Here is a 12,770-nt window from a genome sequence, read left to right on the forward strand (position 1 = left end):
CTCGGCCTCGCCGCGGGCGGGACTCGCGCGGCGCCGCGCCCCGCCCGGCCCGGGACGCGGCCTGGTCGCCGGGCTCGGCTTGGCTGTCCGCCCGCTACCGACGCGCGGCCGTCAGCCGTGGTGTATTTCTTGTGCGTGGGGGGGGGGGGGGGCGGGCTTCTTTTTTGTTTTTTGTTTTGTTTCTGTGTTTTTCTTATAAAATTCCTGTAAGTTACAGGGTTAGGAAGCTTCTTGCAGAAAGATACCCGTGTTAGAAAATGGTTTGGGAGGGGAGAGAAGGGAGAGAAGAAAGATCCAGGCTGAGTGGGGGAGTGTTAAGGGCAGGTGCTCCCCTTCTAACTGCCTTGTGTGTCGCAGTGGGGGGCAAGTGTTTAGGGTACTGGTATTTAGGAATGTATAGTTTGCACCTTTTAGCATGACTTGCACGTTTGAAGTGAGAAAGGAAGTTATGCATCTAGTTGTATTTTTTCTAGATCTGGTACAAATTAGAGAGTAGTTTGTTCAAAGAAAACAAGAAGGCAGTGTTGCTGCTGCCTCACGGTTTCCACTGGGAAAGGCAGCCTCAGCTGACAAAAACAGTTGCTGAGGTAGGATTTATTAAATCAGCATATTCTTGGTTGTCATTCGCTATCCTTTGGGTAGTGCTAGCCATCCAGAGCCCTTGAGGCTCATTTGCTGCCAGAGGCATCATGTGCTGTCAGCAAAGATCTTGTCTTACCTGCACAGTATTTTATAGGGAGATGTGAGGAAGCTGGTTTTGTGCTTGGAACTCAAGGAGCGTGGGTAAGTACAGCTGGTAGAGTATCAAAGCCAAGTCAGAATATCCTGTTTTGGCTTTGGCTTCGTCCTGAAGGACTTGGGTGGCTGTGGCTGACTCAGAGTGTGAGTAGAGCTCTCATTTTTGCTTACAAAATACTATGTGTCTTTGCTATGAGAACATAATTACTTCTTGAGGTTTATCTCTGTTTGATGAACAGTTGGGTAATTCACCCCAGATAATAAGTTCAGATGCTTGCTTCATAATACCTTTGTTAGCAAGTATCTGCACTCTCTTGGAGGAACAGTAAATCAGTGGTTGATTTTTCCACAAGTTTTCACAATGGTAGTGTTGTAAGGTACTGAAAGCTACTGTGAAATGGTGAAGCTAGTTATTTCTGCTGTACTGCTTCAAGCCATGATTGCATATATACTCTTCACTTGCATATCTAGGTATAAAATCTATTCCTATGTGGTTGTTATTTATATTAATCTTAGTGTGTTCTGTCCCTCTGTGACTAATGTGTAGCACTATAAACTGTAAGCTTCTTTGGCTGGGGATTCTCTCTTCTTGATACAAATGAATACAGTGTCTTTATTCAGAAAGCACTGATGTTAAATGTGACATTAATGACTGGCAGTGTCCCATGGCCAAGGCATGATAGTTGACCTGATTGTTCAGGAACACAGTATTTTCAAACCAGAAGGATACGGTCGATGTAGTACCCTTGTTAGCAGTTAGCATTAGCAGATTATAATGACACCAAGGACCAAAATTACACTTTGATCTTTGGGCTTTTGTTGTCTCTCATAACTCTTTCAAGCACAGAAAGTACTTCTTATATGTTGAGCTCTCTCCCTCTGGTTGTCCCTGCCTATTTTGTAGATGAATATTAGTTTTCCATTATTAATCTTAGCTCTTGCACTTCCCTTTTGTGCTTAGACTGGAATTGTTTTATTTACAATATTGCAATTGAGTAGTGTAAATCATTGCAGATCATGACAGAGCCTTTTCATTTATTTTGGAAAGTGTTGTATACACTTAGGACATTCTGTGAATAACTGGTAACTTTTCTGATGGGACATTGTATCCTGACATCAGGGATTAAAATTTCCATTGCTGGTACATCGCCTCCTCTTTATTGAGCCCCGGTTCTCCCCTGACAGCTCTGCACAGCCAACGTTTATGTCTTGTCTGGGCATTTTAAGCATTATGAGCTAAGACAGGTTTTGACAGGCTCATGTGGAGGATTTTATCTTCCTTTGATCTTGAATTGTTTGCTTTAGCTTGACATGAGAGATCAGCTGACTTGATGATAGGAATCCCTCCTCACAATATATCAGAAACAAGACTTCTGCATGTTTTAGGTTTATAATTTCTTTAGAGCAAAGTGTACCCAAGTTAAAAACTACCATTTTCACAATTTCTTAATCTATATTTATATTTCAATGTCCAGAGAATTTAATTTTCTTCATGCAAGCTTTGTCATATTTTAGTAATATCCAGGAGCTTTTTTTTTCCCCTCTGGAAAGTACTGATGATTGGTTCCTGAAATCATTTCACTTTTATTGTTATTAGTATTGCATCAACCTTGGTGGAAATACATGAAAAGTTTTTTTTTCAGTTAGCACTCTACTGTAGGACATAACTGAAGCCACAAAAAAGAAAGCGTAGAGCGCTTTATTATAACTTTCAAATTTAAAAGAACACACAATCTCTTAAGAATACTTGGGAGAGAAAAAGATGTAAGCTTTTGAAATATTTGCATGTCTTGAATTTGGGATTTCTTGAGTGCTTTAGATCTTTGAGCTAAAAGAAGAAATTTGAAAAGTAAGGCAGGTGGTTTGCAGAACAAAGAAAATTGAAGCCTTTGATATGAAGACCCTAAACATTTAAAATGGATGTGACATTGTAATAAAAGAAATAGTGGAAATGATGATAGAGTTGCACAGAAGCATTTTGTGAATCTGCCTGTGAATAATTCCTGTTGATGTCAGTTTTCTATATACCTTTATGGATCTGTCTCAATCTGTCTATGGTATTCTTTCCTGCACTCTAGGAAAGGAAAGAGAGAAACTTTTTTTTTGGTTTTGTTCGTTTGTTTGTTTTGGAAAGTCTTTGGATAGTGTGGCAGTAATACTGTTTCTAGTATTCTAGAATACAATTCTAGTAGTAATTAGGTTCTGGCACCTACATGTTCAGGTGATAAAAGAGGACTATGTTAAAAAAAAGTTACTTGGTCACTTGTGGTTCCTGCAGCAGAGAAACTTTTCAAAAGGAGTTAAAGAAGAAGAGCAGCTTGATGAGCTAACAGAAGCAAGAAAGCTCTAAAGCATTTTAAAGACATGATATCAGGTTGAAAATTGTACCACCACCAGATGTGTGGCTTGCTATCTTTCAAATAATACATAATTTGAAAAGTGGTGGAGAGAAAATATTTCTTTTTTCTCTCTCTTTTTTTTTTTTTTTTTTTTTTTTATTATTTATAGTGTGTTGTGCACCGTCTCTGTGTTCCAGATGGGCCTGTCCTTCAGCAATATAAAAATGCAACTTTCTAACACAGGAAAAATTCTTAGAAATCATGAGTATGTGATAAATCTGACAGTACTGTGAGACAGTTTTGGAATTGACTGTGTTTTGAGTTTATGCTGTCACAAAATCAGACTAGACTTAAAAGCAGACAATAATAGGCTCTTGAGAAAATTTGTTGTGCTCCAATCAGCTTACATAGTGATGACTGTCGTAGATGAGGTTACTGATGGCTTTAATGCAAACACTTTTTGCTCTTTCAGCAGCAAAGTAGAACGTCATCTGGAATGTGGCTTCTTGTCGTGGCTTTTTGTTGTGGCTTTTTGCTTTTCCTCTCCCCTTTCAGAGCACATGCTTTTTACATGGAAGTTGTGAAATCACTGAGCAACATACATATTCAGATGTGTTGTGTGGTGGTGCAAGCTCTTTTCTTTTTTTTATCTTGTAAAATATGATTGCTTTGCAGTGCTGAGAAAGTGGATGCTGTTGTTTCTGTTGAACTAGCAAAATTAAAAAGATGCTGTTTGTAGCCCAGTGTAGTGATAACCTTTTTCTTATGCAGTTGGAGTTTCATGATTAGTGCTTTTTATTTAAAGGAAACAGTTTCAGGTATGGTATGAATATGCCCGCAATATCGAAGTGCATGGTAACAATATAGTGAGTGTTATATCTTCTTTTAAATACTTGCATTAATGGGATAAGATGTGGCATGTATCTTGTTCTGCTGTCAAGAACGCTGTTCAGTAGGGTAGAGATTTGTCAGTTTGAAGCCAAAGGAAACATATATAGGGCAAAGCAGAAGGATGAAAGTTGCAGTTTTGGTAGAAATAAGTTGTCCTCCTTTACAAAAAGTATAATGCTGTCAAGATACTTAGCAACTGGTAGCTAGTGAGACTTTAGTTGCTGTTGAAGTTTTTTTTACCTAAAGTGCCAGTGTGCCATATTATATTGGCGTAACCAGCATTTTGCAGCTTCTCATGCTTTATTATTATTTTTAATTAAGTTAATCTTCCCTGGAGCACAACTTACGACTGCAGGTGCATTCATATCTGTATGATTTTAGTCTTGGAAAAGGAGTAGTTCTTTCAAATATATCTATCCTGTTGTGCAATATGTTTGTATATTTTAGCACTGCACATTTGGCTCTAACATACGCCATTTCTAAGAGATAATGGAAATAAGAGGAGGTGATAATTCAAACTTTAAAAGGTTGACTGAATGTACTTTGTGTATTTCCTCCACCAAGTTGGTACTATATATTTGTGGACAGATTGTACCATATGCTGAATCTCAAAGGTTATTTGTTTTGTAATCAGTATGAAAAGCTGATCGGGTTGAAAAGGAGATTGTAATTGCCTGTGTCTTCCCTTCTTTTTAGGCTTATGATTACTATGGCTGCAGTGGATCGTTTCTCCCTCTTGTACAGAGAGATCAGTCGTGCCTGCAATTTTTACATTGAGGCCCTGGCTATAGTTGGAACTTGGTATACAGCTAGAAAGTGCATCAGTTTTGCTTGTAGCACTTACAATCTACTCAGGTTGCATTTTCTTCCAAAGCTGGTCGGTGAGATTGATCTGGTCAAGCAATATGGAAGATGGGCTGTAGTCACTGGTAAGCAGTATATTTGCTTATGTTTATGTAATGTGCTTCTTCAAGGAAGAGTCAATCTGACTTCTGAAATGGGATAGTAATCGCTCTTCCCTACCAACCATGTATCAAGAAGCCTCTTACCAGAATTTGGAAGTACTGTAACACTTGCTATCTTACCTTGCTGGTTAAGCTTTCTGTTAAAAGCTGGGGTCTATATTAACTCTGGCTGCAGTTTCAGAATGAATACAACTTAATTTGAACAACTGTCACTACTTGAGTGCTCGGAAGACAGGTAAGCTCACTGTGCTGTCTGTCTGCTGAGGAAGAATTACAAAGCAACTTTTCCCTAAAATTCTAAGGTACACCCAAGATGCATACAAGCAAGCATGAGAATACATAAACAATAGCACACAGAGATGCAACAGGGAGCACTTTGGCATTTATGCAGGTGTTCAAGTCTTTGAGCAATATTTAAATCATGCATCTCTGTCATCCTTCCCTTTCATGAAGGTTTTACTGTAAGCTCTCTGCTCTTGTCATTGGAAAGGCTAAACTCCTATGAGATGGGGTTGCAGAAGGGTGCTGCTGCCAGCACTGTCTTTAGTGTTGTAGTTTTGAGATCAGTGTATTCAGTGTGATGTCACCTTCAGAGAAGGGAATAAAACTATAATTAAAAGAACTGTAGAAACAGAAGACTGGGCTTGCTCTAATCTTCATGTTGCTGTTTTCTGTTACAGGTAGCACAGATGGTATTGGGAAAGCATATGCTGAAGAGCTGGCAAGACGGGGTGTCAACATCATCTTAATCAGCCGAAACAAGGAGAAACTAGAGGCTGTATCTCAAAGCATAGCTGAAACCTATAAAGTGGAAACAGATTTCATAGTATTTGATTTCAGCAAGGGGCGTGAGGCTTACTTAGCCATTAAGGAGGCCCTAAAAGACAGAGAAATTGGAATTTTGGTGAATAATGTAGGACAATTTCATTCCTACCCGGACTACTTTGTCAACGTGTCTGAAGATATATTGTGGGACATGATCAATGTAAATATTGTTTCTGCTAACATGATGATACATATTGTGCTGCCAGGCATGGTAGAAAAGAAGAAGGGTGCAATTGTGAATTTGTCTTCTGCAGTCTGTTATAAACCCACGCCAATGTTGTCATTATATGGAGCCTGTAAAGTAAGTTGTGTTGTGATGTTTAATAGTTTGTGCTGAAGAGTAGAAGCTATGGGTTTGGTGATTTCTTTATTTATTTTCCTTCCCTAAAACACTTTTAGTAAGGATATCAAAATAATTGAAAAAATGTTTTAAGGACTTAACCAAATGTCAGAGGTGAATGTTACATGTATTACGCAGTCAGTATACTGCTTTTTCACAGCAATACTGGGTTTTGAAACCAAGCCTATACTATATGGATTACATATTAACTGTGGCATGACAGTAGTTCTAGGAGAAATGTCATATTCCTGAGGAATGATACATGAACTAAAGTGGCAGTTCTGTGACTCATTGAAAGAGTTGGAATTTCTGATCTCTCATCCCCACCTGAGCTGTGCAGAGATGTCTCAAGGTACTTACAAATTAGTATTTTGTAGTGAGGAGTCTGTGCTTAAAGTTCAGCCATGCCTCTAACAAGTGCTGCAAAAAGGCAGCTTCATCTTTCAGATTTGCAGCAGTCAAGGAACGTTAGGTGAGGCAAAAGGCTTCTGACGTTGCTGTCTGCACCGTATTTGGGAAGCAGTGAAAAGGACTTTTTTCCTTGTAGTTGTTCTTCCTGAGGAGAGTCAGTCGCTAATGGATAGGACAGGACAGTTGGATGATGCTGGAGGTGTAAGTGTGGGAATGTAGACTCACACTAGATGATTTGCTACTGAATCCTCAAAAGCAACGTAGATTGCATAAATAGCTACTTCTACCTGTTGACTGCTGCCCTTTCAGCCTTGCTTCTGGGGTGGGTTTTGTGAACACTTCATTTTGCCTGAATCAAAAGCAACTGTATTACCCCAAAGTATAAGTCCTTGCAGATTTTTTTCAGTGTTGAAACCAGCTTAAAAAGAATCCTGTCTCTCTGCAGAGCATTTTTCTCTTGGTTATGCCAAGTACATGTAGAACTGCACTCTTAAACCACATCAGTTAAATGGCCTGGGTGAAAAAGAACAAAACAAAATCCAAAGCCTACTAAAATTTCTTACTTTTGCTGGCATCATTAATCTAAATCCTAAATCAGCAATCCAGTTGAAAGCACTGCTGTCTCCCTTGGGCCTAACCAGCCAAATTGCACGGTAGCAGCTTCAGCATGACATCAGTGTTGCTTGCTGCCTTGGTAAGACTGGGCCATGCTCATTTTTCGATCTGTTTGATTCTTACAATCCAAGTTACCAGCTTATACTTTTGGATGTTGTTCTGTAAAAATTAGTTAAACAAGATATACACACAAGAAAATACATGTTTAGTTTTGCCCAAGGGAGTCCCAGCAAGTAGTTAATTTAGCTTCTGGGGAAGATCATTTGAATATGAAATTCACTCATAAAATGTTCTAAAGAATCAGACTTTTTGTCCAGTGGTGTGCATATTTAGCCTTGGAGCGTCCCTGTAGTGCCCTTAAGCTAAACAAGGCATTTTTTTTTTGGAGGGGGGGGGGATTAAACAAACATTTCTGTGTTGTTTTTAAAGTGGAAATTGTCAGGTTGTTTGTTAAACTCACATCAGAGAGGTAAGCTGTCCCCGTCTCCTGCAAGTTACTGCAGTGTTGCATTTCTGACAAACATCAACAAATAGAAATGTTGTAGAAATGCATATTTTTATTTTTTAGCTAATGTATGATGCATTCTAAAACTTTCCTAGAGTTTTAATAAAACTCTGCACTGAGACTTAACTGTCAAAAGCACAAAATTGTGACACCTTCTGCTTTTGTTTTCCTAGAGCTACTTGGACTATTTCAGTAGAGCACTACATTACGAGTATGCCTCAAAAGGAATCTTCATTCAGAGTTTAACTCCATTTGCAGTTACTACAAAAATGCTGTCGTGCAGTAGCATTACATCGAAACGTTCTTTATTTTTTCCTTCTTCTGAAGAATATGCAAGGCAAGCTGTTTCTACTCTTGGGTTGTCCAAAAGGACTACTGGTTTCTGGAAGCATACAATACAGGTAAGAGAATTCATCGCGCAGTTCTACTGGCTAACGTAAAAGCAAGCAGCCTATTTACTTTCTTAGAAGTCAAAACAGAAACTATGCAACTATTCTGAAAAGTACAATACATAGCAAAGGACTTCAAGGCATTGCGCAATGTTTTCTCACTAATTCTGCTTTAGTAAATTATGCTTGGACATACTGATTTTTAAGATGAGATAGAGAATCTGATTTCTACTTGAAATGCACAGCAAAAGTAGGAAATAACTTTTTATTCAAAAGCACTCAGTAGCTCGTTTTATTTGGTAATGTTGCTGATGGGGCCCACACTTCACTGTGTATTTTTTTCAACAGAAGTTGCATTTTGTTGAATCTTAGTTTATGGGAGTATTTCTACTTTTTGGGGCAGGAGGGCAGGGAGGATGGAATAGTAGCAATCTGCCCCGGAAAGTTATTTTATAAACTCTAGTGACACCTTACCTATTAGCTGTTAGGTAGCATTAGGTAGAGTGGAAGGAACTAAAGAAGTGGGAATTAGTCTAAATGAGGACAAAAAGCAGGAAAGGTCTTGGTAAGATAGCAACGTTTTTGCAAAGTTAAACCCTACAATGGTTTGTTCATTTGCACAAGCTAACCATGCTACTGTGTACCCTACTTCTAAAATAAATAAATAGATTTAGTCTGGGGGGAGCTGAGTGCAGTTTAGTTGCTGATGTTCAAATATGTATTGCTATGCTGCAGTGGTAATTTGATAAATTGCTTGTTTATCATATAGATACTGATCTCCCCCCTCCCTTTCTTTTTTCTCTCTTCCCTTTTCTCCCTGCCTCTCTCCATAGGTCGCATTGGGCAAGCACATACCTGAGTGGATCTGGGCATGGGTTGCACAGTCTTTCTGCAGAAGTGTGCGCAAGGAAGCTTTAGCAAGCAAACTGAAATAAGAATATCCAGCTGTCCGGTGTAAATGAGTACAGTATTCTGATCTGAGTGCTGCAAGAATGTTTAGAGTACCCTGAATTTACTCGAATTTATTCATACTCTGCTAAACAGTGTATAACCTAGACACTGGAAGACTGCATTCTGTCTGTATCTTTGTATTAAATAGTTCCTCTCTGTTTTCCTCTAGGACACAAATCCAGATGATCTTGTTAAGGATAGTCTTGGTTCACTTCTGTCTTTAATGTAATTGAACAGGAATAGGTACAGTTTTCATTCTGATAGCGAATGACTGTCTCTTCCATAGCGCTAAATGATTGCAACTTAAGTCAACAGAATTTGAGAATTCCCCAAATCTTGCAAAAATGGGCCCAAGAGAGATCCAAAATCATGCTGTTTAAAAAGACGATACCAGTCAACTAATAGGTTTCTATAACGTGCAGTTTTGTGTAACTTTTCTGGTCTTTTAATTGCAAATGTTTATATGTTTTAAGTGTGTATTTTTTGTGTATTTGAATTGTGTAATTAAAGGACTTCTCAAAATTAAGGTGTATAGAAAGTGAGACTATTTTGAAAGTTGTTTAAATGACTGAAAGCTCTTAGAGAATTATAAAGCAATTTGGAGATAGGCTTGTTTGCTTCCTTATTCCAGATGTGAATGCCCTTGATCATGCTTTAAATATTCCTTCAGCAAGCTGAAATATGTCTGAAGAACTGAATAAAGAATGTAGAAACAGATTAGCTGAAGAACAAATTTAATCTTTTGGTTTAAATACATGGATTGTCTTTCCTAAGAGAATAAAAAAGTTATTAAAGTTTTGATGCTTGATTTTGATGCTCTTATATAGATGTGTAAATAATATTTATTAAATATAAATAGTATTATACCTCTGTAGTCATATAGATACATTTGTGTCTATCTGTAAGTATCTATAGATAAGTTTATGTATATGACCTCTGGTGGAGATCATCGGATAACATACATTGTTAATACTTGTTGCAGACTAGATCTTTGAGAGTGAAATAAGCTCTTTTCGGTGTATTTGTAATAGTCATCTGAAAGTAGGATATGATATAAATATTCTTTATCCAGTTTCATCAGAGAACCATTACTACTGCTCCTGTAGTGTTATACTGAAACATCAAAACCACAAAATAGCTATGCAGTTGTTTTATCCATAGATTCAGGTGAATCTAACTCTCCTCCCCTTGCTTGTGCCAAGGTTATCTGCTGCTTAGAAGATGGCAGGGTGAGATGGGTCAGTAAACTGCTCTACCTAATTCATTACAATCGCTGCACTCGGGACTGAGAGCAGTTGCGCTGTGCTCCCCGAGTATCGCCACCGAGCGCCCAGCCTTCGCGCTCGCTGGGGTGAGCCGGTGGGGCCGCTGGGCCGCGCGCCCCTGCCCCGGCCCAGGCGCAGCTCGGGCCGTGCCCTTCGTGACAGGAGCTCGCTCCCCTCGCTGAGGGGGGTTACCGGCCAAGGCTCTCCTGGCTGTCTCGGGAGTTTTGGGCAGGACTAATGCCCCTTTCAGTCACAGCTGCCTCATCGGTTTCTTTAACGAGACAGAATAGTAATGTTTAGAGTGTGCCTGTCCGTAAAAGAACGAATGACCGGGGTGTGCGTGACCGCCCTTCCGAAAAGCCATCAATAGTAAGCACAGGCGTTATCAGGTAACACCCAGTAATGTAATTTAAGCAGTTAATGCTGGGGGCAGGGGGGAGGGCTGAGGATGGGTCAGTAGCTGAAATTTCTCTCTTTTCGTCGTTATTAGACCGAGGCGAGGCGCTCGCGCCGCTCCCTCCCTCCCCGCCCACGGCCCCGCGGCTGCCGCCGGCGCGGCCCGAGCCCCTCGGCGTGACGCGGTGCGCATGCGCCCGGCGCGCGCGTTCCCCGCGGGCTCTCGCGAGACGGCTGTGGTAAACAGTGCACAAAATGGCGGCGGCAGGCCCGGAGGCGGCGGCGGCGGCACGGTGAGCGCGGCGCGGCGCGGCGCGGCGGGGGGAGCGCGGCGCCGCCGCGCCTCCCTGAGTCGGGGGCGGCGCTGTGTCCTCCATCTGCTGACGGTGGGGGACGGGGGCGGCCGGGGCAGGCTCGGCCCGCTGCAGCCGGCTCGCGGCGCTCGGTGCTCGCTCGCTCGCCCGCCGCCTCTCCACTCGGGGGTGGGCGGGGGTGTGCGCGGCCTCCCGCGGGCTGACCCGCGGTAACGGGCGAAACCCAGGTTTATTTGCTTTCTCGCCACCCCCGGTGCGGTGAGCTGGAGTCTCAGCTGCAGATTATTTGCAGGCACTTCGCCCTCTGTCGTGGTGTTGTCAGCCCCAGATAGAAATAGAGGGGAATTATATCGCTGATATAAGGAAATACTAGAGAATTCGAAGAAAAGCTAAATAAAAGCGAGGTAGCAGCTGTCATGTGCAGTCTCGTTTTATTCTGTTTTTGTAGTGTATGGTTAGCATTCTCCTTAATAAGGTCTAGTCCCTAATAAATCTTTTACTGATAATCCTAGTCCTTACAGAAATGTGTAACTCTGTTCTGTTTTTCTACATGCTATGGCAGACCAGACAAAAATATTCTTCTTCTCTCATCCTTTTTAAAGGCCTTTTAACTATCTGCTGCTGTTTAATGCTTGGAGTTTCAAAAGTACTAGCATGGCAACTTTTATTGAATCCTTCCTCTGCTTTGGAGCGCAAAGGGAAGCCTTCCCCTGTGCGGAAAACACAACACTTTTTTTTAACTTCACATTATTACTTTTGTGATCCATGCCCTTGTTTCGTCAAGGGTTTGTGTTGTAGTAACCCACACTCCACTTCAAGAAAATTTGAAAGACTTCTTTCGCTCTGATGCTCTTTTTCAAGCACAGGAACTGAAAGCTTGCCTCATGTAGTATTTTTGGTCCTTGCCAACCGTTGGAGTAGAGTTTGTACGTAATTCCTGCTTGTGTAAATGTGCATGTAGCAGTAGTAATATTTTTGATCAACCCTTTTTCAAGTGCCTATGGAAGTTTTTGATCACACTAATTTTATATTTTGCTCTTTACCGTTAGCCTGCAATGGGCATTGCATGTCTTCTCTTTGCTGTTCTTACATAAAGGGTCATAGAGTTTGGTTGTCATCATTATCTGTTCTGTTGTCAAACTAGTACACAGATGCTCTTGCGCAATCAAGGAAGACTTGAAGAGTGTTCTTGAAGAATACAAAATGAAACATAAGCAACTATTTTATTTTTTTTCTGATCATAGTTGCTGAACGTTTATTTTCTTGAGATTTTCAGGCTAGATCCATGCTTGTGTGTATATATATAATCATTTTATATATTGCCTTCCCTTACAGGTTAGCTTGCAGACAGCTTTGCTAATTCTTCTGGTGGGTTATTTTTTCAATCAGAAATGGAGTACAGGACTCAGTCACCACATCCTGAGTGACCAATCTTTTAATACAAAATGGAGAAAAAGCGTAGAAAGAAATGAGCCTGTTTGTTAGGCTTTACCTCAAAAGACTATGAAATCTCTACTTATTTTGGAGACAGCTTTAAGAATATCCAGTTGAACAGCACAGTCAAAGCAACATTTGCTGAATCAAAAATGAACTAATTCATGAAGAAGTGTGATTTGAATATATGGAATTTTTGAAATGAAACCATTTTCTTCTATGACCATGAAGTTTGCAAACATCTGGTTTGTTCTGGTTGTTATTTTACTCTGTGGCAAAAAACACCTTGGTACCAGACTAGGAAATTCCTCTCATGAGGCTCACGTATGTCCTGGATGTTCTCGCCTTACTTTGAAAGTGGAATTCACTTCAACAGTCGTGGAGCATGGTAA

The 12,770-nt window shown here is 40.5% G+C and overlaps 2 protein-coding genes across 2 annotated transcripts in view; both read left to right on the forward strand.

Annotated features, from left to right (window-relative positions):
* Window positions 1-47: 47 nt before the first annotated feature.
* Window positions 48-9,495, forward strand: HSDL1 (hydroxysteroid dehydrogenase like 1). Its single transcript, XM_062586245.1, has 5 exons — window positions 48-131; window positions 4,665-4,897; window positions 5,614-6,059; window positions 7,803-8,030; window positions 8,852-9,495. The coding sequence occupies exons 2-5, from the start codon at window positions 4,669-4,671 to the stop codon at window positions 8,951-8,953; spliced, it is 1,005 nt and encodes a 334-aa protein (XP_062442229.1). The 5' UTR covers window positions 48-131; window positions 4,665-4,668; the 3' UTR covers window positions 8,954-9,495.
* A 1,368-nt stretch (window positions 9,496-10,863) lies between these two features.
* Window positions 10,864-12,770, forward strand: part of MBTPS1 (membrane bound transcription factor peptidase, site 1) — a 28,683-nt gene continuing 26,776 nt past the window's right edge. The window contains exons 1-2 of the mRNA XM_062586244.1: window positions 10,864-10,923; window positions 12,280-12,766. Of these exons, the coding sequence (XP_062442228.1) occupies window positions 12,580-12,766 (187 nt within the window). The 5' untranslated portion in view covers window positions 10,864-10,923; window positions 12,280-12,579. The remainder of the gene's footprint in view (window positions 10,924-12,279; window positions 12,767-12,770) is intronic.

The sequence above is a fragment of the Rhea pennata genome, chromosome 13, assembly GCF_028389875.1.
Source record: "Rhea pennata isolate bPtePen1 chromosome 13, bPtePen1.pri, whole genome shotgun sequence".
Taxonomy (NCBI): Eukaryota; Metazoa; Chordata; class Aves; order Rheiformes; family Rheidae; genus Rhea; species Rhea pennata.

What these genes read in the sequence shown, in the direction of transcription:
- HSDL1 (XM_062586245.1), top strand. Translation starts at nt 4,669, where the DNA reads ATGATTACTATGGCTGCAGTGGATCGTTTCTCCCTCTTGTACAGAGAG. An exon ending in AAGATGGGCTGTAGTCACTG is followed by an intron (nt 4,898 to 5,613) that starts GTAAGCAGTATA and finishes TTTCTGTTACAG; the next exon opens with GTAGCACAGATGGTATTGGG. An exon ending in CATTATATGGAGCCTGTAAA is followed by an intron (nt 6,060 to 7,802) that starts GTAAGTTGTGTT and finishes TTGTTTTCCTAG; the next exon opens with AGCTACTTGGACTATTTCAG.